Here is a 23,460-nt window from a genome sequence, read left to right on the forward strand (position 1 = left end):
GACGCCATACGGCTAAGTGCGCGTCATTTATCAACGCGCGGTGTGGGTGCGGTGCGCACCCACACACACATAGGTGTCTAGCGAGAAACAGATGCGACGCGTCGATTGTGAATCATCAAGAGGAAGGAAGCGGGCCGGCATTGCCTCACCCTTTATCTGTCGTGGCTGTGGCCATTTTCCCTTATGCGTTGGTGTGTGTTGTTGCTATTTCCGTTGCCCGCACACGGCGTGTGCGTACCGTTTTAGGATGTGAACAGAAAAAAGCACTCAACCTCGATAAGGGGGGAAGAGGGGCGAAGCGAAGAGTGGGGGAGGAGAGCGGACGCCTATCCCCGCTTTCCGCTCTCCTCCCCCACCCACAAAAATGACCTCAGCGCAAGGGGTTCCATACACACCAACTCGCCACGACACTCACCCGCGCACCATTCCATGAGTTCCCGCAAGGCACGAGGTGAAGAGCCGGAGGAGTTCCTTGTAAATTTCAGCAAAGCGTGTCTGTGCGGCAGAAGCGCCAACAGCAGTGCTGTGAAACTCAACAGAGGACGTGTCGCCGTCAGCAGCCACTGAATGCAGCAATGCCATATTGAGCTGTGCAGGGCCAAGAAACAGGCGCAGCAGCTCCGGCAGCACGCGCGCCCCGCTTGTCGCCCATGACTGTTGTGCGTGGCCAAACCTCGTCACGAGCACGTCGCCGCTCGTCACTAGCATCGAGAAGAGCTCGTCGCTGCAGCTTGGCAGCGAGGTCGCCGGCAACGGAGAGCGCGCCATTAAGGGCGTGGCGAACAGCATCCATGCGTCCACAGCGGCAGGGAAACGCCATTCCGTCGTGGACGTGCACAGCTGGCACACTGCCACAGTGCAGGCTTTCTTCAAGGTCTCGGCATCTGCGCTGTACCGGTGCGCACGATCAGCAGCAGCCGCTAGCACCAGCAATTCCTCTCTCGAGAAGGCATCAGGTGTATGGCATACGAGGCTATCAAGACCAGCCACCCCCCATAGTCGCCCCAACGCAACTGCCAGCAACTGAGCATCGGGCGTCGTGGCGGAGATGGAGGGAGTCCACAGGTCGCTTCGGAGAAGACACGCAAGCATCCGAATGCACCGCCGAGCTTGAGCGGCCGGTGCGGCAGCAGCAGTGGCAGCGTGAACAAGCGTCGCCGGGTCACCGTCCGCGATCAAGCGAGCGAGCTTCAGGGGTGCCCGCACGTAGGCGTCGAGCTGGCGATCGCCGCGCACCAGGCACGGTGAGGCGTGAAGCGCGTATCGGCGGAGAGCAGCCCTGTCAGCGGCCGTCAAAGGAGGCGTAGGCGAGCTTGCACCCGCTGCGACGTCCGACGCGTGGTCCTCAATGAGGCTACCAAGGCGAGCCTGCGTCACACTTGCGCAACTGACCCCGGGGCGCTCAGTGGTCAGGGCGGCGAAGGGCAAAAAGAAACTTCGTGTCGCCGCTTGACCGTATTGCAGGGAATGCCACGCGGAGAAACGGGTGAGCTCCCAGCACGCATGCAGGTGCAGGGCGCCACTGAGCGCGCTGCCCACAGCTTGTGCCGAAGCGCCCGGCGCAGCGGCCTCTATGGGCAACGCGAACGCGCGGCGAAGCACTGTCCACAAGGCCTGCGCCGACACACAACGCTGCTCCGGCTTCCGGAGCTCCGAAACGGCGTCAAGCAGCGTGATCGCGTGCTGAATAACAGTTCGAAGCGGCAGACGCTGATACTGAGAGGCGAGTCTTCGGATGGCGAGCACCACAAAGGCGTCGTGCGTCGCCGGCGGCGGCGCGTGGAAGAAGCGCAGGGCGTTCAATACGCCCACCAACTCCGCCACCGCAGCCGTCCGCGCCAGGGACATGAAGGCATCCCTGGTGCGCACAAATGCGTCCAGGCGGCGCAGCGTGTTCTCCGCCAAACGCTGCAACGGTTCTTGCGCCGCCGCCTTGCTCGATGCATCTCCACAGCCAGAGTCCCAGTCTTTGTGTGGGGATGACCGCAGCTCCACGTACGTCTCTGGGCTGATGCAGCCAGACCGACAAAGTCCCCGCAGTAGTGTGTAGCACTGCCTCAACTCGCACTGATCCATCTTGGACGCCACGGCGGTAGCAAGCGCGCCTAGCAAGCGGCTGTTCCAAGCGCCCAGCTGTGTCAGAGCGCGAATGAGCAGAGACAACTCCAATGGGTCAAGCCGCTCAGCGCACCCGCGCAGCTCCGGTAAGATGCTGTACAGCATATCCAGGTGCGTGTACTGGACTGCTTCGAAGGCCTGCAAAAGCATCAGGAGATGCTTTGCGTTCTGCATCAATGCAGCAGCCGGCGCAGCTGGCAGCAGCCCGCTCTTCTCGTCCGCAGCAGACCCCTCTGGCATACCGGCAGAGAGACTAACACAGAGCCGCTGCCGCTGCCTGGCGAGAACCGCAATGGTATCGCCTAAAAGTCCCAGAGTTTCACGGACTGCTTCGTCGAGAGTGGCAGTGGAGAGCGTCTCCGGTGAGGCAACGGTAAGAGGCAAAGTCTCCCCGTCCTCCTCGAGCACTTTGCCCCTCAATTCGGGCGGGGTCGTCTCCCCGGCGCCATCCAAGATGAAGCTGCCGTCCATCACGTCGCCCTCGGCGTTCGGCACTTCGTCAGGGACGGCCGGCACCGTTTCCGGAACGCTGCTGCTTAGCTTCGTGGAGCCGACGCCGCGGCGCGCCAGTCGATATATCTGCGCCATCACGTGGGCGGTGGTGCTAAGCAGCTCCAGTGGCATCGGTGGCGGACTTCCGCCATCCCGCTCCGCCCACCATGTTTCAGCCAGCGTAGCCTCCGTCGCGTATGCCTCCACTACAGAGTGGACAACTTCGAGGTAAGACTCCAATGCAGACACAAAAGCCTCTCGCCAGGGCGTGCTCCGTATCACTGCATCTTCCCCCGCCGCACCGAGAGGCAGCCGCAGAGACCCGAAGTACGACACAAGTGACCGCCCCAGGTCCGAGACGCGGCGCAGATTTGAGACGGCCTCGGCGTATGCTCGAGCCGTCCCGCGCGCGACCTCGGAGAACGCCTCACCCTCGGCAGAGTCACCAGCCTCCTTGAGGAGCTCACCGCACTGGGCCGCAAGCGCCTCCAAGAAAAGGAGGGGTGGCGCCGTCCGCAACGTGCGGGTCGAGCGGGACGCGTCCATGAGAATCTTGCAGTTATCCACGCTCAGCGAAAGCGCATTGGCCGCCTTCGACCCGGCAGCCGCGCCACTCGGGGCGACAGCAAGCCCGTCTGCGCAGCGGACCCACACGGCGCGCATGAACTGCTGGGCCGCGGGCCGCGACAGCGCACCTGCAGTGAACAGGGACGACGTGACACTTGCAAGTGTGGCCAACTCTGTGCCTCTGCATTTCGGCACCACTTTAGCTGCTTGTGCGGCGAAGGCGGCCGCCAGCCTCGCCTCTTTTCGCGTCCACGACCGCGGAGACGCTCTTACTCGCGCGCGCACTGCGGCAGTACTCAGTGAGCTGTTCTTCGAGTACCTCAGGGCACCACCCCCGCCCCCCATTCCGGCATCTGCCGCTGCACGCTTGCCCAGTAGTCGGCGGCGCAACAGCGAGCAAGCCAGGACCAAATCCTTCGAGCTCGCAGCATCGCAGACCAGCTTCGTAAGGCTGCGTGACATTGCGGCTAATAAGGCAGTGGCGCGGTGCACCACGACAGCCGCAGCCTCCTCCCTTGTCTCCTGGTTCATAGGGCTTGAGTGCTGTGCCGACGTTGGCTCACACTGCCGCACAGCGTCCCGCGCGAATCGTTGAACAGCGTCGCCCGCGACTACGTGTAGGCGGATCGCCTCGGAGGTGGAGGACGGCGACTCGGCATTGCCGCGAATGGCGGATGCGAGCAGCGGTTCCACCGTGCTGAAGAAGTCCACGCATTGCGGAGCGCATAGCTGCACAAAGGACGCTAGTAGGTGAGCCGCATCGATGGCGGCAAGACGCGGCGGTGCCGTCGACTCGCTCTTGGTCTCACTGTCACCGGCCAGGGCAATGGCGCGCTGCACGCACTGCGCGATAACACGCGAAGTGGTGCAAAAGCGGTAGTGCGCCGCGGCCGCAACGCGGCAAGGCGGTGTGCGGAGCGGTGGCAAAGTGGAACTGTCTTCTGCAGCCCCTAGCGGCTCCCATGCGTCGCCCAAGGCAGACCGCTGGGCGCCGTCACCCGTCCCATTCTCGCCGAGCCCAGCGGCACCTTCGACGGCCTCACCAGACGCACCGTCGCGCTGCGGCTGGAGGTGCCTCTCCTCCAAGCGAGCGAGAGATACGACAAAAGGCACAAGCTGACTTGGACTAACGCCGTGCACTTGCTCGCCAAAGCGCTGGGACAGAAGTTCGACGATGTCCGCGCTGACTGTTACCCCTGGCACCTCCCCCCAGCGAGAGAGGCTCGACAAAAGAACGCCACAGTCAGACGCACGGAGCTGCAGGGCGTGCGTCTCACGCAAAAGAAAGAGAGCAGGGCGAATGCCTGCTTGAATAGAGAGTAGCAGTGCTGCAGGGAGGGCAGAGGGTCGCTGCTGTCGAACCTTGTTCACGACTTGCACAGCATCGCTGAGATCCTTGACCGTGGCGGAGGTCAGTGCTCCAGGCAGCGCCTGCAGGCCGTAGGAAAGCATCAGCCCCCCATGGGTGGGCTCCATACTTGGCTGCAGCCCTACCTGAATGAGCTCCGCTAAATCCGATACCCGGACACTTGTGGCAGCCAGTCCTAGAGTCAAGGCACCATTGCTCGCAGTGGAGCTGCCAGCGGCGACTGCCCCGCCGCGGCCGCCGGCCAGCTCCAGAGTGCGCTGCACCAAGGGCAGCAAGGCACGGTAGCACGTGAGAATGCGCCGCGACGCCGCCTCTACCTGCTCACGGGAGAGCCCCAGCGCGGGTTCTGCCACCAGGTACATCCTTTCCAGCCCGTGGAGGCACTGGATCCACTGCAGCACGTCGGGCGGGGAGAGAGGCGCCATGACTGCCCACGCCTCATCGGAGTTGCTGCGATTGCAGCAGCCACTCTGGCGCCTAAGCGCCACCACACACGCCTCGGCAATCCTCAGCATCTTCTCAAGCTCCTCAGTCGCTGCATCAGACTTGGCTGTAGTGTGCACCTCCGAAAACGAAGGCGCGGCCGACTCCTGCATCTTGCCGCTGAGTCGCAGGTTGGACCACTTTGCCACCATGCCCATGGCGGACGTAATAGCGATGAGGTGCTGCTGCACGCTATTTGCAGCATTGCTGGAGGCGCCATCTGCCGGCTCCCCAGCCGGCTCAGGCGAGGTTGGGGCCACTTCTTGTAGCGCCAATAGTAGAGGCTCGTAAAGTTCATGAAGCACAAACGCTAACCCAGCCGTCGGTCCGTCGGGCAAGCTCGTCAGGGGCATACAAAGTGACATCACCTGCCGCGGTGTGAGAAGTCGCTCCTTATTTAGCTGTATCCAGCGAAGTGCGTGCGTCACCCGAGGAAAGTTAGTGGAGGCGCCAAAGGCTGCGGCAGTGGTGAGCAGCTTGCCAATCTCTGACCCGTACGCAGGAGAGTCCGGCGGCACATCGGAAAGATGATCTTTGCAGCGCACCTCGCCGTTCAGAAGCCGGAGCGCTTCGGTGCAAAGCATAATGGCATTTTGGAGGGCGGACGAGGTGTTGGAGTCAGCGGCGTCGCCGCGTTCCTCTTCATCAACGGAGTCGTCAGCAGCGCTCTGACCTGCTGTCAAAGGAGTGGAGGCTGGCCTCCACACTACTGCCTGCGCTCGGTACCGCGCTGACACAATGGCGATCGCCTGTCGCTGTTGGGCGTGTCGCAGTCGATGAAACTGATTCCGGATACGCATCAACGACCCAAGAACAGAAGGAGAGCGAGTAGCCGATGAAGAGGATGTATGTGCTGGCTGTGAGTGCTGCTGAGCGCCCGACATGCGGGTGTACTTCTCGAAGCGAATTCCAAAAGAACGATGCATTGCCGCTACCGTCCTTGCGAGCGCGCTTTGAGAAACCCACGCACAGAGAGAGAGGCAGGGAGGGCGTATGTCGGAGGTCTTCCTGTCGCTGTGGAGAAGTACTGCACCACAGTGCGGCCTTCCCCACCCCCTCTTGTCTCGCGTAGGCGACCCCGCTACGCGTCCTCACGATTGTTGTTGTTGTTTTCGGTCACACGCGTGATTCTCGATGATGTTTCACGCAGATGTGTGCATGGCCCTTTTCGGATCTGGAAGCGGCGTCACACAGTCGTCGAGTCCGGGAGGCTGGCAGGCAAGTGCAGCAGCACCGATACATTTCATGAAGTATAGAGAGAAGAGAGCCGCCGATGATACGTTGTTGCAAAGGCAGTGGGCAAGGAGAAAAAGAGACAGATAGAGAGGTCAGGACACAGGCTCAGTGCACGGGGTGTGCAAGATGAACGAGTCGGATGACGCTGTATGGGAAGAAGGAGGAGCATAGCAGTCGCGGTGGTTACCCGATGAGGCCAGAGAGAGAAAGGATGGCTCCGGCATGTATTCCCGCATCATCGCACCTGAAACAGCATCGGCGCGGAGTACAACAAGCACACTCGGCGTAAGAAGGGGAGGTGTGCTGCTCCGCTGTGGCTGATCTGTGTTGCCTCGTCTGTGTGCAGTTCGTTTCTGCTAAGCTTCTCGTTCGCCTCCCCCCTCCTCCCTGCAGAGGGGAGAGAGCGAAGGAGATGAAACAGAAAACGAGTAGAGGAAGTGTCGAAAACTTTCAAAGAAAGGGGGGTCCAGCGGATTAGTGGAAGCGTCAACCGCAACGGTAAAAGGTTTTAAGAAGCGTCCTCCATCAACAACTCAGGCACGCATACGTGCACCAGCACATGCACAGAATACACCCGGCACACACACACACAAAGAAGACCACTCCGACGCTGGCAACAGCAGCCGTCCATTATAGTGTGTCACTGTGACGCCGTTTCTTGTGCTCCGTTGGCGTGGCTCGACCTTCTTAAACGAAGAACAAATTATAGCACCTTTCTAAGCCTACACTCTCCTCCGTCCTTCTCTCCTTCGACTCCGTCTTCGGCGCGTGAGAACGCACCGCGTGCGCGTCTCCGTTTCTCTTCTCTCTTTCTCTCTCCCCTCGTGCTGTCCATGCGTTGTGCGTGTGTGGGGGTACCTTTTCGTTCTCTTTTTTGTTCTTCTTCCGAGAGAAGCGCATCCCCCCCTCAACACACACACGCACACACACACCGGCCTCGCCCCCCCTCCCCAAGTCATGCACGCAAACGCACATTTTCCCTGACACATCTGTCGTCTTTTTCTTTTCGCTCCGTCGACGCCAATGCCGCAGTAGAAAATGGCAGCGTCGCCTTAGCTACTGCTCCCATCCCCCCCTCCCCTCTACTCTCTTGTGTACGTATGTACGTGTGTTTGCTTTTACAGCGAGAGGACAGACGCACGATTCGAGGAGCATACGATTGATGCAGCGTAGTAACAGTACAAGACTGATGGAGTAAAAAGGGAGGAGGTAGCCGGGGAAAGGGATGCACACGCCACTACACAACCAGGCGAGCCCCTTTCTTCCTGTGGCGCCTTCGCAACACTTTCAGCGTCGCAGCGCTGCTGTCACCTTCCAGTAATTATTAGAAGAAAAAAACAGGAGAAGCGCTTTGGGGGTGAGAAAGGCGGGTGAATTGTGTTTGCGAGTGACGGAGAAAGGAGTGAGGGCAGAGGGTCGAGCAAGCCCGCACGGTGCCATGGCGCACCTTTGCGCTTCCCTCGACTCAGTCGCTTCGCGCCGTGAGCCGTATTCACTTAGCAGATCCGTAGTTCGGTGCCTGGCGCGCAAGTAACGGCGAGCTATTGCTGCTTCGATACAAGTCGAGCGCCTCTTCATCTAGCGAGCGATGGCGTTGCTGGTGGTATGCTTGCCCCTGCATGCAGTTTTGGATTTGGCGGAACACGAACAAGGACGGCACAATGATGAGAACGAGCGTGAGTGCAACAGACCAGATAGATGCTGCCGTGCACAGCGCGACGTAGCGGAACTTTCCGTCCCCGTTCAGCTCGTAGCAAAATGGGATGTTTTCCTGATGCTCTAGCAGCGCCGACATGATGAACTCCGGCTGATCCGGCAAGTGCTTCACAAAGTAGCCGAGGAACGGAGAAGGGCCATAGCCGTTGGTGTAGTCGGTCAGAAACGGAGACGCGTAGGAGTAGACGCGGCGGCCGTTGCGGTCGGCGATGAGCAACACATCGCGTGAGGGATTTTCGTAGATGCCGCTCGCTGCATGCAGCGGGATTGGACGGTTGATGGTGTAGAGACGATGTGCTCGGGCGGCCCGGTCGCCAAAGCCGCTGCCCAGCATGCCGTTGGCGTTCGAGTTCCCCTGGTGGGAGGAGAAGCGCACCATGTACGCCATGCCCTCCTCCTTACTCGTGACGTAAAAGTACGGCACGTCGTATTTGCGCATGAGAACGCCAGCGGCGGAAACGGACAGCGAAGACGAGTCGTCCGAGTAGTAGCGGCTCGGGAACATGACTTGAATCGGGGACGGCACGTTCAGGCCAAAGAGACGCTCGCCGCTCTCGGCGTCGAAGACGTGCACGGTGTTGCGTGACACGTCACACACGAGCAGGTAGTACATCATCGACTCGTTTGTCACAGCGAAGAGGCCAGGAGAGTCCGCGCCCTCGACCAGCGCGCGCGGCAGCAGCGGCGAGATGGTGAGGCCACGCACGGAGCTCATCGAGTAGGAGGCGCTCCACGATGAGGCGAAGAGGCCGGCGTTGTCTGTGATATCCTTTGGTGTCGTCAGCGTCCCCTCCACTGACGTCACCTCCTCGCTGGACTCTACGGCAGCCTTCACATTTTTGGTGGGCTTCCAGGCCGGATAGTAGGCACGCTGCAGTCCATCAGCACTGGCTTTCGGGTGCACGTCCGCCGTCGGGTCGCGCCTGTACCGCGTCACGGTCACCGAGTTTTGGTTGGACACGTACATATCCTCGGTCGCTGGATGAAAGACAATGTCGTACGGGTGATCCAGAAAGGGATTTGTTTTGTCCTGCTCAACCACAGTGAAGAGGTAGTCGCGGGTGCAGTTCTCCTCCATTGTGCGATTCAGCAGGCCGTTGCCGCTGACGGCGAAGACGCGGCTGTAGGAGCCCTGAGCACTGGACACGTAGAGGTGGCCCGCCGGGCCAAAGCGGATGGAGCGCAGCTTGCCGACCTGCACACCGGGTGGCAACGAGGCTTTGTTGATGACAGAGCCGAGGTAGTTGCCGAGCGTGTCAAAAGACCAAATGTTGTCGCCCATATTGGACGTGACGTAGATCGCATGGGTGTTCCCGTTGGAGGGGCACAGCGCGTGGCCCGGTTCGACACACACCACGATCGCCACCAGCAGCGCCACAGCCAGCGCTGGCACAGAGCGTGATGAGCTAGGCGGCATCGTACTCCCACACGCGGGGGCGCGTCGCTGTGGGGAGGAGAGGGGGGAGGGACAAAGTGAGTACCGCACCGCGCCAGCGAGCGGAAAGAGGACGACGTAAGGCGGAGGCGACAGGGGCAGAAGCGATTGATGAGGGACACTCAAGGGGAAGGGCGCGTGGGTGCCCACATTTACATGAAAGGGTGAGACAATAAGAGAGACTGTCGTGCGTGTAGCCGACAAGTCGCCGGGCAAGAGGAGAAGAGAGGATAAGAGTGAAGTAAAAGCATATTTGCTGTGTAGCGCACGCTACCACTGAGCGGGAGAGCCATCGATAGAAGCCCTAGAGACAGAGTCGTCTGAGGGGAGTGGGAGAGGATGGGGGGGGTGCAGTCATTTGTGCGAGGTTGGACACATCAAGAGGGATGACTCGACAGGGCCGAGGTAAGAGTGAGAAAAGACTATCCGATGAGAAGCAGCAGTGGAATGGTAAGCATTCGTAGGGAGTAAACACGTCCGAGCAATGGTAATAAACAGAGGGGCGGACTGAGATGGGAGCGGATTGCGTGAAACGCAAGGCTGCACTGCGCCTCCGGGATTCAGAGGATGGCACAGTGGCCAGTGTGAATTCGATAGAAGCGCTGACGCATCGCTTCGTGCGGTCGCTGGTGCAGCTCGGAGCTGAATAAGCAGGAGAGGTGCCTCGGGAGGGAGCTTCCCCCCCTGCACACACACACACACACACACACGTGCGCGCCGAAGAAGGGCCTAACCTTGACAGCCATACGTAAGCGTGTGTGCGCGCATCTCAGCGTATCACAGCGTATGTTGTTCTGCAGCAAACGAGCAGCTCACTCGCCTCCCCATATACGCATGTGCGAGAAAGGGAGGAGGTGAAAAAAAAAAAGGAAGACGATGGGGGAGCGATGCAGCAAAGGTTCAATGTCGGCGACTGCCACAGAGCAGAGGGACGCGCGAGGGGGCAACGGAAAAGACATTGGAACGCTCGAGAGCGGAGAATAAATGTACAACTAACAGAGAGAGTGCACGACAAGGAGGGGGAGGCCAACGGGGTAATAGAAGACGTGCAGAGCAACAAGGGAGAAGCCAGCGGATGCGTGCAAGAGGCGGGAGAGGAGGGTGCGGCGCGCCTGTGGATGTGTCGACACGTCCCTCTCGTGTCGACGAGGAGCGCAGAAGCACAGAATTAGCCGTGAAAGGAGAGGACTTGCGCAGTCAGAGAGGAGGGTTAGGGTGCGAGTGCATCCGAAATATGTGCAGCCTGCCCGAAACCAGCGGCACGGCGAGAGAAGCGCAGGTAAGCTTTAGCAACAACAAAGTCATGAGAGAATACGCGCCATGCCAGCTGCAACACGCGACTCACCTCAGCAGTTTGCCCCCTTTTTCTTTCTCCTGCCCTCTTTCCTTGCTGAGACGGCCCTAAACAGTCGAAAACAGGGCGTACTTGATGTCCACAAAGGCTTCAATGCCGTACTTGGACCCGTCTCGGCCGAGCCCGCTCTCCTTGACGCCGCCGAACGGAGCCCGCGGAGTGGATAGTGCGCTGTCGTTCACGCCCACCATACCGTAGCGCAACGCCCGCGCCACACGGTGTTGACGGCGGTAATCATTCGTAAAGAAGTACGAAGCCAGCCCAGCTCGCGTGTCATTGGCCATCCTTACTGCATTCTCTTCCGTGTCGAACGAAACGAGGGGGAGAACAGGACCAAAGAGCTCTTCATGACAGCACATCGCTGTACCGTGCGGCACATTCGTAAGCAGCGTCGGCTCGAAGAAGTAGCCACTGCCTGCTAGCGCCTTACCACCCACCACTACCGTGGCCCCCTTTTCCACAGCATCCTCCACCACGCGAGTCATGCGCTTCAGCGTGGCTTGTCCGATCACGGACCCTACCTTCACGGAGGGGTCGAAGTTGTTGCCCACTTTCAGCGCGCGCACCCGATCGGCCACGAGGCTCTTGAACTCCTCATAGACGCTTGCCTGCACAAGCGCGCGGTTCACACAGATGCAGGTTTGGCCCGCGTTGCGGAATTTTGCGGCGATGAGCTGGTCAGCCGCGCGCGGCAGGTCGGCATCCTCAAAGACGATGCAAGGCGCGTTGCCGCCGAGCTCCATGCCGACCCTCTTCATCGTCTCGGCGCACCGACGGTAAAGGTACTTGCCGACATGGGTGGATCCTGTGAACGAGATCTTACGCACGTCGAAGGACTCGAGGAGCGCATCGCCGACCTTGGGGGCATCGCCAGTGACGACGTTGAAGACGCCTGGCGGGATGCCGGCCTCCTCGGCGAGTTGGGCGAGCGCCATGGCCGTGAACGGGGTGAGCTCGGCTGGCTTGAGCACGACGGTGCAGCCAGCCGCGATTGCACCGCAGGCGGCGCGCGTGATCATCGCTGCCGGAAAGTTCCATGGTGTGATGATGCCAACTACGCCCACCGGCTCCCGGAAGACGGTCGTTTGCACGTTTGGGCGAGGCCCGGGGATGATGTCGCCGTAGACCCGCTCCGCCTCACCAGCGTACCACTCGGCGAACTCTTTCGCGTACAGCACCTCGCCATTTCCCTCCGAGATGACCTTGCCGGACTCTCGAGAGAGAATGCTTGCGACGATGTCGCGGTGCTGCAGCAGCAGCTCTCCCCAGCGCCGTACCACCGCGGCGCGTCGAGGCGGCATCACTTGCCTCCAGCTCTCAAATGCAGTCTTGGCCGCTTCGATCGCGGTCATCGTCTCCGCGTAGCCCAAGTGCGGAATGGTGCCAATGATCTGCTCCGTGCACGGGTCCTCGACGCTCACTACCTTGGCCGACAGACTGCTTGTTACCCATGAGCCATTGATGTAGCAAGCCGGCTCCTTCATCATGGGCGCGGCACCTGACGCGTACTGCGCCGCGCTCGCCCAATCGAAGGGCTTCCAGCCCTTTCCACCAACCCTGCGGAGAAGCTTAGACATAGGGTGGTCAAGTAGGAGGGGGCCGAAGAGTTTCGCTTCGGGTAGATTCCTCTTGGATGCAACCACAGTGGGAGGTGGGCGGGGTGCCACCAGGGTCCATGCCCCTACAGGAGGAGGGGGGTGTACAGAGGGCAATACCTGCACTCAGGGAGCGTGAACACCCGCCTGATGGGCGACGTCTTCCTTTAGGTAAGCTGCCCCCAAGCTGAGGTCGAGAGACGTGTAAAGAGGGAAACCCTCACCCTCAAAAAAAAATAGTGCGCTTGACCTGATAACGAGCCCAGAGGTGGAGGGCACCCAACGCGCACAATTTTTCTCTGCTTACGGTTTCTTCCCGCCGCTTCCTTTCGAGACTGGTACGAGAGTGAGTGGGTTTGAGAGGGCCGGCGATGTACGCAGTTCGCAGGTGAGCCAAGAGAGGTGGTGCACGAAGAGGAAATGTTGGGGGTGTGGTCAATTAGCCAAAGATGAAATATATACTGGGGGTCTCTTCTGAAGGAAGAAACGAGCTAAGGAAGGAGCGACCACGATATGCTCGTGAGTGGGTTTGTCTGTCGCGCAGCCCTGAAAGAGCAAAAGAGGGAGCAGCAGCAACGTTGACACAGCACGGTGCTGCAAACATCACTGCGACGTGGATTGCCGCTCACGAAGAGCGGAGGGGACGCGTTCAGAGCAAGCACTCTTTTCCCACCCCTTCCCTCGCCATGTCCATCAAGCTCCGCGTTTTGCTGCACCTGCGACTGCAGTGAATGCGGGAGGGGAGAGAGAAGGCAGCGCGTCCCTACATTGCTTCCCTTTTCCTTTCTCTGCGTTGCTCCATGAGACCCTGCCCCACCCCACCCCTGCGATCCCTTTTACAAAGGAAAGGGGGGGTACGCGTCCAGAAGTGAGACGCAACCGTCATGAGAGATCCCTCCTGTAACAGCCACGCTGCCTTCTGTTTGATATGCAATGAAGACTCGCTTTTTATCTGTGTCTTCGCTTGTGTTTGGTGCTCATTTTTGCGCTCACGTGAATGCGCACGCCGGCGTCGCCAGTGCGCCGTGTCAATGCGAGAGGAGGCGTAGCACACGCACACAGTTAATGCCCCATACCATCACCGAAATACAGAAAAGCAATAAAACTGAGAGAAGAGAACACGTGCACGAAGGGAAAGAGAGAAACCCTACAGAGACACTCAGCCCGACCGGCATCCGCGACTCCCCTCCGCACACGCACACGCACACACACAAACAATACCTGGGTCTGCGTCCCCGTGCGTATGCAGCGTTTCACGCACAGCAGTAACGGACGCTGCCAGTCCCTCGCGGATGGAGAGGGGAGAAGGGCACTGAGTGGTCTGCATGGCTGCCTAGGCGCCATACAACGGAGGTAATGCTGCAGTCGGCTCCGTTCGCTATACTTACAAAAAGAGAAAAAAAGAGACATCTGCAGGCGCAAAGGCGAACGAGCGGCAGAAGAGCACACACATCAAAACTCAGAAGCATTGCCGGTAATGCACCACATTACGATGACCGCTTCTGCTTTGTGCGTTGGTATATGTGTGTCTGCGTGTGTGCGTGTGTGTCTGGGTGGGTAGATGCGACAGAGGATAAGCACAGGGCAGGGCACGAAGAAGAGGGAGCGCCCCCTATGACGTACATCAGGGTCCCTCGCACACGCAGAGATGTATAGCCGCAGCATACAGGAGGACCGCAGACATAGCAATAGCACACGGGGCTCTTCCCCTACTCTCTCTCTGTGTAAATGTACACTTTTCTGCTCCATCTTGTCCACTAAATACAAAGAGAACACAAACGAATGGGAACGGTGGGGCTGGGCTGGCAGCCTCTCTACACCTCCTAAGCAGCAGGCATGAGTCGCGTCTGCACAGGCGTGAGAGAGAAAGCGGGGAAAGGGGGAAAGGGGGCGTGCGCGCAGCGCCTCGAAGCACACAGAGGCGCCAATGTCCGCCACTTCACCAATATTCAATCTCACAGGCGCACCAATGTTCAGCGCTTCACAGAAGTGATCAAGAGGCATAATGGGTGGGCGGGAAGCGCACTCTGGCTCACGGCGTGGCCGCATGCCGCGAGCTCCCTAGGTACACACGCACGCGGCACCCCTCTCCGCCGCGGCGGTGGCAGGTGACGCGAAGCACAGAGAAGAAAGATGTCAGTGAATTCGCCCCTGAAGGATACTGAAGCGGGAACGCTTACAATAGTAGCTGAGGTGCAAGTCGTCTTCCTGCTGTTCGTTTTTGACGTTCCCCGATAGCAAATACTCATTTTGCAGGCTCGCTGCCGTTGCTTACTCGACCTCCTCAGGGAGTTCCTTGAAAATGGTGTCCATCTGCGGGCCCCAGGCATCAGCCCACTGGTAGCCGGTGCCGAGCTTGCGGCGCCACACACGCAGGTAGTCGTCCTTGAACTCGGAGCGGGCGGTGCTCTTGCTGCCCATGCGCAAGAAGACAACCCACATCACTACAAAGTACCCGACCACAGCACCAACGGCGCCGTAGTATACCGGAAACTTCATGTGCGTCAGCTCCGTGTAGCTTCGGCGAGACACCGCCGCAGAGGTGCTAAAAAGGCTGCGACCCGCTGACGCTCCCAAGGCACGGCGAAACATTTTTCTCCTCTTCCGCGTTTTGGGAGTCTGTTGTGTACTGCAGAAAAGGAATTGGGGAAACAAAAAGAGGAGGAAACCTTTAGAGGGAGACGACGAGAAAGAGAGAGGGGGAAAAAAGGGGAAAAAACAGCGAACGTGCGCCCAATAGGACGTTGGCTGAGGCCACGATGGAGAAAGGCGCTAAGCGATGCTCTCTTCTTTGGTTTGAGTGCCGTCGTCGTTGATGTGAGCAATACACAGCGTGACGAGCGTCGGTGCGTGTGTGTGTGTGTGTCAGAGAGCAGTCTCGTGAAAGGACGACGCGGGAGAAGCGTGTGAAAAGTCAAGTGGAAGCAGCAAAGGGGAAGGAAGAGGAGAGCAGCAGCCAGCAAGGCCGCAGCAAGCCCGTCATGGTAGCAATGCCCGTGAAAGTACGCACCGTGAGGTCCTTCCGTGGGTGAAAGAGGCTGAGCAAGGACGGTGCGCGCTCGTCACGCGCCGTTGGGCAGGCCCGCTGATGAGCACGGCCTTGCCGACTTGGCCGCAGGAAGCAGAGAAGGCCAGCACACCCCATGAGCGCCTTTGTGAGGACCCGCTGGTCTCCCGTCCAAAGGAAGTGCAGCTCCTCACCCATTTCTGCACGTGCGCGTGGGTCCGCCCACCATAGAATCGGAACGAATTTTGGGTGCGACACAAACACCAGCAGCCCAGGTGCACGTGGAGGAGGAGAGACCGAAGGACAACTCAAACGGAGCGGATGGCTCTTCCAGGCAGATGCCGTGGCGCAAAGGAGAAAAGCCAGCAGAAGGGAGAGGCGCCGGCACACAATTTCATAGACTACATAATGCGTACGAGTGCGGAGGGGGAGAGAAGAGGAGGCGAACTGCACAAAGCCCCGCGCAGGGCGAGGGCGCGGTAAGGCCCGCCGCTTGCCTCTTCGCTGACAGCGGTGGCCTTTGCTTTTGGTGAGCGGCGTAGAAGAGGACCTGTATCTCGCGTCCTCCGTAAAAAGCAGCGTCGACAGCGCCGCACACACGCACCGGCAAGCAGCACACATACGCACAAGTGCGCAACCTACTTCACAGGTGCAGGTGCTCCCCTCTCGCGTTGGTGCAATGGCGCTTGGCATCCTTGCACCGACTCTCGGAAGCCAGAGTGCTTCTGCGCCGATGCATCAAGCCTGATGCTGGGGAGCGCGCAGGTCGCCCTCGAATCATCATCGTTGGCAAAGTGAGCGGAGGCCTTGTGAGCGTCCCTGCCACGCCTCCGTAGCCGCGCAGGCGGCCCATTGCCATCAAGAAACCATGGCGGTGTGCAAACTGGGCGAGGGGATTGGTGCGGTGGCGGCAACGCCGCGCGTGCAGGCACCGTGGCACCTGGCGCGGTGGCAGAGTGGGGCGTCTTGCCACATTGGTTAGCCCCGAGTGGCAGCACCGGCTCCAGGTACCGCGCAATAAATGCGCGAAGGTGCGGTGCGGTTGGGTTAAGCTCCTTGCATGAGAGCACGTCCCGCAGGGCATAGCGGCCTTGATCAAGCTTGAGGCGGCAGAGTGCACGGTGACAATAAAACTCGGGGTTTCGGCTATCCGTGTTGATGGCGTGGGTGAACTCCGCTTCCGCCTGCTCCGGCTGGTTCTGTGCAAAGAGCTTGCGGCCCCACAAGTCGTGCAACGAGGCGATCCGCTGCCGCGCGTCGCTCCGGTCTGGTTCAAAGCAAAGGACTGCCTCGTAGTCCGCAAGCGCCTCCTCAAACAGTTCCATTTTCGTATAGCAATCGCCACGCGCCAGCAGCACCAGCAGGTTGTCGGGGCGCCACTTGAGCGACTCGGAGTAGTAACTGACCGCGTCCTGCATCTCGGCCTCGCCGTTCAAGGACGAACCAATCTTGAAGAGCACCATCGTCATGACTTCAATCGCCTCCTTGTGCTCACCGTTCGTCTCCCGCACGCAGCGGAATAGGTCCTTTATGCTCAGCTTGTGCTTTCCCGCCGCAAGGCTCAGCTGGGCTCGGCGAAATAGCAGCTCAACGTCGCTTGAGTAAATGCCGAGACAGCGGGTGATGCTGGCCTCGTCGTTGCTCGCGAGGGCTGTCGCGCGGTACCGCGCGTACAGCTCGGTGAACAAGTACTTGGCAACCGCCAGTGACCCCAGCGCGAGCGGGGGGCGCGGCGTCGTCGGGGCCGCGGTGCTCCCTTGTGCGTCACACACATCATGGATGTTGCCGCCGACTTCGGTCGGGGGATCGGAGTCTGTGGCACCTGCCCCCTGCTTCTCCTGCGTCTCCAGCATCATTCGTGCCTTGAGGAAGGCTTGGCGGTTGCAGTAGAGTTGCACCAGAAGCGCGGCCGACTGTGGGCGCCAGCGCGGGAAGACGTTGAAGTGAGTCTCAAGCAGCGCCTCCGCCTCCTCATCGCGCTTCAGGGCCATCAGGTAGACGCCGCGGTGCAGCGCAATCGTCGGTTCCGCCAAGAACTGAGACGATTTGCTCGCGGGCACGTTGTCATCCACACCTTCGCCTACCTGTGCGGCAGCGTCCAGCAGCTCCAGGGCTTCGGTGGCGCACCGTAGAGCTTGCTCGACGCTGCCTACTTGATATAGAGACAGTCCCAAGGCGTCGAGGATTCCAGCAATGCGCTCGCGTATGTCCTTCGCGGTAAGTGCCGCGCACGGTGCTGGTAGGCTCGGCGAGGTCACTGGCTCCTCGATCACAGCTGCACTGGCCGATTTCGCCAGAAGACGGTGGTGCTCAGAGAAGTGCGCTGCGGTATCCGCCGGCTGCAGGACGTCTGCCACGCCTGCGATAGAGAACCTCGGCGGACTGCCGTTTCGGGGAGAGGTGCACGACTCAGGCATGGAATACTGTGCCGTCTCAAGGCGAGCTTCCAGAGTTTCCTTGGCGTCATAGGAGCGCGCGGAGGAGAGCTTTTCTCCATCGCTTTGCGGCGACTCTTTCTCGGGTGAGTACGGCGCGTCAACGGGACAGTCGTCTGCGGCCGAGGCGATGTCCGCAGTGGCAGTGGAGGTTTCATTCGCGTGGCGGCAGTAGCTATCCATTTCTTGCTTGTGCAGCGACCACAGTGCCCGCCGATAGCAGCGAATGGCAGACCGCAGGTCGCACAGCAAGACGTAGCACTCAGCGAGTGCCACGATGGGCCTTACGTTTTCGGCGTCGAAGAAGGACGCTTCCTGGAAAAGCTGAATCGCCTCGCAGACGAGCCCCTTTTGCAGGAGACGCATGCCCTCCCCGTGCTTCTCGCGCACTTTGAAGGCGGCGATGGACGACGTCGTGGGCCCCCGCGCGCCACCGGCGAGGGGGGAAGAAAAAGATATCAGCGGCATCGTCTCGCCGACACGGATGGTCGAATGCGAGGAGATGAGCACGCGGAGGCAGAGAGAGAGGGAGGGAAGGCCGGCGTCGTCGTTTTCATCGCCTTTCCGGTAATTCTGACAAGTTGGTCGGGCTCACCTTGGCAGAGAAAACCGCAGCATGATAAGAACAGGTGCGCGTGTGCGTGCGTACGAGTGTGTGTTTGGGAAGGGAAGGGAAGCGGGTGGGCACAAGCCACTCGGACAAGGAAGTCAGCGCGCTGCTACCAACGTATGGTCAATGAGGGTGTCCAGGCAACTTCGGCCGACGTGAAATGCACACGGAGAGCGCGCCGTATGATGTCGGGGGGGGATGAGCAGAGGCGCATGGAGAAGGAGCGACGAGGCAAGCGGATGAGGTTGGCATGAGGACTGCGACATGGTGAGCCGGGGGATGGCTTTACAAGTCGTGATGGCACGCGCTTTCCACGGCGATGGCGCTGTCTGCAAGTAACAACGTATCGACATGGTGGCTGCCCGGCAACGATGGGCACACACACAAACACACACGCGCAAACATACTCGTGCAATGCCCGTGTTGTCCAGGCAGCCTTGCAGCGACCGCTTTTACATCTTCAACGTGCCAGCACGTTCATCTGCGCTGTTTGTTCACCCCTTCCGGGCGGTTCGTGCGTGCAGCTTCTTTTTTCGGTCTCTGTTGCTGCTTTCCGATTCGTCGTGAGTTACTCTTACCGAGTCCAAGGAAAAAGCGGTGCGGGTATGAGGCGGGAGCGACGCTACTGCGGTGGTGGGAGGGGATCGAGAAAGACTGTGAGACGGTAAGGCAAGGAAAATCAGCGCAATGACTTCTTGACGCGCAGAATCGGAGCAGTGGGGGCTTACCCGGCCTACAAGATACAAGCCCCTGGGCGACTGAAAGCGTTGCCGCGTATCGAAGTTGCCAACTTACTACAACAAAGAGGGCGCGTGAGAAGCTTTGACGCCACTGCACACACACACACACACGCACACATGGGTCTCTCTGCGCAAGCATAATCGAGACAAATGCCGTCAAGCTTAGATGCTCTCGAGTAGAGGGAGTGTCAAGCACTCTTCTTCTCTTCCGTGCGACCCTGTCGATGGCCAAGCTGCGACGACTTGGTCGACGACACCTTTGCCGACGGCTGCGGCTCCTTCTCTGCTTTGCGCCGCTTCTTCGCGCGCTGCGATGACGACGACGTGTTTGCAGAGTGGCCCTTACGGGTACCTTCAGATGATTGCGTCTCATGCTGCGCGCGCTTCTTGTTCCCCTCTGCCGAGGAGGCCCTTGCCCGCCCGCTGCGCCGAGCACCATCATCGCCGCGCGATCGATGTTTAGAGCATGAGGAATGCGGCTGAGAGGTCGAGGCCCCGTGCGCGTCTCGGTTCTTGCTACGGTGCCGACTCTCACCATTCTGCTGCCTCTCGCCGTCGCTCCTGTGACGCTTGCGCCTATCCCCGTTGTCGTCAAGTCTGCTACCGCTTCTCTCGCGCTTGGCGCCCTTACCCTCAGCGATGTGCTTTACGCTGCGGTGTCGCTGGTGGTGCGGCTGAGGTGACTGTTTCTTCCCTAATTGCTTGGATGTCATTGATGCGGCTGCCGCCGCGTTGGCGGTCGCTTTCTCCTCGCCCATGAGCACGGGACGGTAGTCGGATTGGGTGCTGAGCTCGTAGCGGTACTGGTTCACGCGGTTCTCCTTAATGGGTCCACCGTAGCGCGTCGCCTTGGCCATGCCGGGATCGGGGCACTGCAGCTCCTCGTGTCGAGGCCACTCCGCCTCGTAGCGCCCCACACGACCGGCAATCGGCATCGTCGACGCCACCGAGGCGGGGATGGGCACCACGGGGGGTGCCAGGCCGGTCGCCAGCGGCAACGAGCTGTTGCTCGGCCCGGTCAGCGTGTCCAACTGCTTTGCAAGTGAGGTAGACTCATGGCAGTAGAGGAAGGTGCTCCCAAAGTCCTCCTCCAACTCGACGAGCTCCCGGCACGCGGTGCTGAGCGCCTCGCAGTTGATGAACGGAATACGCAGCACCCCCTGGTAAGAAAAGTTGGCTTCGCTGAAGTCCACGTCGACGGTGGCGGGGTAGAACTTGCCCAGTACAGACTTTGGGTCGTTCACGGCCTCGTGCAGCTCCTCAGGCAGGGCATGCACGCTCAACCGCGGGAGCACCGCCAGCAGCTGCTCGACGGGGTGCAGAGGCGCGCTCATGCGCATTTCCACATTGACCGTCGCTGTGAACGCTGCCAAGTCCTGCAGCAACGGGGAGTAGTGGTACGGATAATACCACTCCCACGACGGGCACCCTTTTGTGTAGTATCGCATTACCCACTGCATCCCGCGCAGGTACTCGGCGCAGCAGAGCCGAATTTGGCTCTCGAAGGCGGCACGGCTTTTCGACGGGTCCCACCCAAACTTGTGCCGGTAGTAAGCGTCGCGGTACGCCTTGTCGAGGTAGGAGAAGGCAAGCGGCTGCTTGTCCACCACGAGACGGGCCCGCTCCTTTCGCACAGCGGACATGAGCCCCAGCAACGCATCACTGACCGCTTGCGCATTGCTGCGATCCGGCAGCAATGTCCCCAGCACCTCCGATACTTGCGCCTCTGTCTTGGTAACGCGCTCCTCGACATGCTGCTTCGCGCGCTCTTTGGCGCGGACGACGCCGAAGTACTCCTTCGTCAGCTTCGTCATGCACTTGAAGGCGAAGTTCATGAGGAAGACGTGCAGGTGGGCGTAATCCACCTCACCCAGCTGCGTCAAGTAGCCATGCAGCGCGAAGTCGCGCACATAGTGGTCCAGTAGCAGCTCGATCCCACGCGTCTTTATGGACACAAGCGGCACGTGCGGCAAGAAATCGTTTCCAACGAAGAAGCAAAGAAAGATGAAGTCGTCGATAACGCGCTCGAACTGCATTCCCTCGATGTTTGCGAAGTCTTTCATGAGCTTCTCGCGGTACGTGCGTAGGTTGAAGTAGCAGAAGCGGTTGTGGTCTGGTTGGAACGTTTCGGTGAGCTGGTTGCGCAAGATGCACACATGCTTCTCATGCGTTGACAGGCCGAGACAAATGAGATCCGCATCCATGCCGTGAATGACGTGGGTAGTATTGTAGTCGTACCCCGGCTGCGAGCGCAGGCCACGGATGTATTGCATGATCTTGTGCTCGCCCTCGCCTGGCACGTGTGCGTCCGAGAAGACGACCGTCAAGTGGCGCCATTCACCGTCCTCGTTCAGCTTCTTCATAATGTACCACTCAATGGCGAGTGCGACGCGCTCCATGAACGCCGTGGATGGGGTGATGACGTTGTGGTCCCAGCGCTCCCGAACGCGTGGCCGGGGGAGGTTGTACTCCGAGACGATGCGGTCTGCGCAGGCGTTCAGGATGGCATCACTCTCTAGGCGCTCATCTGCGGCACGGAAGCGACGGCTACGCTGCTGATTCATCTTGCTACGCGGGGCGACGCCGTCGATGCAGAGCACGAGGCACTTTTTGGGACGCACTACACGGACGAGGAGGTCAAGCTGATCGAACATGCGCTCAAACATCTCCTCCTCGTTCTCTGGCTCCGGCAGCGGCGCCGTGTCGTGGCAGCAGGGATGAATTAGCCCGTTCATGTCCACGTAAAAGTTGTCGTACGAGTACATGCTGGCGTGGCTGAGAGGGAGCGCTCGGCCCTTGAAGGCAGCATCAACTACATCCTGGGGAATGTTGTCGATGCAATCACCATACCATCGCTGCAGCCACAAAAAGAAGCCGGCAATGCCCATGCTTGCGTTGAGCACACTCTGTTGCTTGTCAATGAGTGTGTATGTTCCTTTGCGAGAGTAATTGTGTCCCTCTGAAGGGGGAAAGGGGAAGAGTGGAAGGGGGCCGCTGCAATGTTGTGCGCCAAGCACGTCGTCCAGGACGTATTGGCGAGCACGCGCCCCGCGCAGTGCGTGTGTTTGTTTGCGTGGATGTTGGTGCGTGCAACCAACGACCCAGACCAGAGACGTGCAGCCTTCACACCTCTATAATGTAATCTAGCCGACCGAAGAGAACGGAGACGGGTGCGCACCTGCTCATAGTGAGTCCCCCTCAACGGTAACGCTGTACTCTAAACGAGACGGAGAGGGAAGAGGGGGAGAGAAGGGCGAATCGCATGACACGTGCCAGCAGTTCCCAGGAGAGAGCGCGGCAGAGGAGGAAAAGAGATGATACACTGGAGAGCACAAAAAGTGTCACCGTCGCCTCGACCTCACGAGCGAGTGGAGCCGATATATCGACCCAAGAGGACTGGAGCCACATGCGCACCCTCCAACAAGGCAAGCAGCATTTCGGCGAAGCAGAAGTATGAGTCCCGGAGTAAATGCGTGTCGCATGCGCATTATACGCGCTATCTCTATTTCTTGCAGGTTTCGCTTTTTTTTTGAGGTGTGCCTACGTGACGCGATCGCGCCATCAGCCCGGACTCACTCAGCACGGGCAGCACGAGCAGATGCTGCAGGAGCGGTGAATTTTTACGTGTAGTAGCCGGCAGGCGAGCAGAGACAACGTCACCGAAAGAGAGAGGGTGAAAGAGAGAAAGAGTTCGAAGAGAACTGAGAGGGTGTGAGCGAGCCCCGACAATGGGAAGAGATTGGGAGGGGAGGGAGGAGGGCGTTACACTGGCAACGTTACTCAGTGGGATGGCCCTCGGAAGAGCACGAGACAGGCGGAGAAACCCCGAGAGTGCCTGAGAAGGCAAGCGAAGTGGACGAGAAAGGGTAGAGACGGTCCGCGGGCGCTGCCGACAGTCGACAGCAACGCCAGCAGCAGAGCGAAGCGCATCTCGACGTCTGCCCTGCCCCGTCCCTCCCCCTCCTCCGCATAGAAACCACAACGAGCACCTAAGGTCGTTTGCCTGCGCGAATCCATTATACGCTGCACAACTCTCGATCAGCGATACTGGCTCAGCTGCGGCGGCTTGCAAAATACCCAGAGCTGCTGCAGGAGTCATATCAGATTTCGCCCTGCTGCTAGCGGGTCCAGCATGCCGGTATTGCGGTACGCCCTCCAAGCTGCTCGAGCGCTTTTCGTGGAGGAGTAGACGTCGTGCCTCCACGGCCTTTAGGGCGACTGCACGCTGATGGATCATGGCAGCCGAGTTTGCGCGGCGAGTCTAGGGCATCTCCTGCTTCTCGCGCCGATGCGCCACCTTCAC

The 23,460-nt window shown here is 59.9% G+C and overlaps 6 protein-coding genes across 6 annotated transcripts; all 6 read right to left on the reverse strand.

Moving 5' to 3' along the window:
- Window positions 1-411: 411 nt before the first annotated feature.
- LSCM1_00176 (uncharacterized protein) lies at window positions 412-5,955 on the reverse strand (the record flags this gene model as incomplete). Its single annotated transcript, XM_067317829.1, has 1 exon — window positions 412-5,955. One exon carries the CDS (start codon window positions 5,953-5,955, stop codon window positions 412-414), a length of 5,544 nt encoding a protein of 1,847 aa, XP_067173934.1.
- Window positions 5,956-7,757: 1,802 nt separating this feature from the next.
- Window positions 7,758-9,398, reverse strand: LSCM1_00177 (uncharacterized protein; the record flags this gene model as incomplete). The annotated part of the gene is made up of 1 exon (XM_067317830.1): window positions 7,758-9,398. One exon carries the CDS (start codon window positions 9,396-9,398, stop codon window positions 7,758-7,760), a length of 1,641 nt encoding a protein of 546 aa, XP_067173935.1.
- A 1,419-nt stretch (window positions 9,399-10,817) lies between these two features.
- On the reverse strand, window positions 10,818-12,347 carry LSCM1_00178 (uncharacterized protein; the record flags this gene model as incomplete). The annotated part of the gene is made up of 1 exon (XM_067317831.1): window positions 10,818-12,347. One exon carries the CDS (start codon window positions 12,345-12,347, stop codon window positions 10,818-10,820), a length of 1,530 nt encoding a protein of 509 aa, XP_067173936.1.
- A 2,289-nt stretch (window positions 12,348-14,636) lies between these two features.
- LSCM1_00179 (uncharacterized protein) lies at window positions 14,637-14,957 on the reverse strand (the record flags this gene model as incomplete). Its single annotated transcript, XM_067317832.1, has 1 exon — window positions 14,637-14,957. One exon carries the CDS (start codon window positions 14,955-14,957, stop codon window positions 14,637-14,639), a length of 321 nt encoding a protein of 106 aa, XP_067173937.1.
- Window positions 14,958-16,010: 1,053 nt separating this feature from the next.
- Window positions 16,011-18,275, reverse strand: LSCM1_00180 (uncharacterized protein; the record flags this gene model as incomplete). The annotated part of the gene is made up of 1 exon (XM_067317833.1): window positions 16,011-18,275. One exon carries the CDS (start codon window positions 18,273-18,275, stop codon window positions 16,011-16,013), a length of 2,265 nt encoding a protein of 754 aa, XP_067173938.1.
- Window positions 18,276-19,345: 1,070 nt separating this feature from the next.
- On the reverse strand, window positions 19,346-22,045 carry LSCM1_00181 (uncharacterized protein; the record flags this gene model as incomplete). The annotated part of the gene is made up of 1 exon (XM_067317834.1): window positions 19,346-22,045. One exon carries the CDS (start codon window positions 22,043-22,045, stop codon window positions 19,346-19,348), a length of 2,700 nt encoding a protein of 899 aa, XP_067173939.1.
- Window positions 22,046-23,460: the final 1,415 nt, after the last annotated feature.

Source organism: Leishmania martiniquensis, chromosome 36, assembly GCF_017916325.1.
Source record: "Leishmania martiniquensis isolate LSCM1 chromosome 36, whole genome shotgun sequence".
Lineage (NCBI taxonomy): Eukaryota > Euglenozoa > Kinetoplastea > Trypanosomatida > Trypanosomatidae > Leishmania > Leishmania martiniquensis.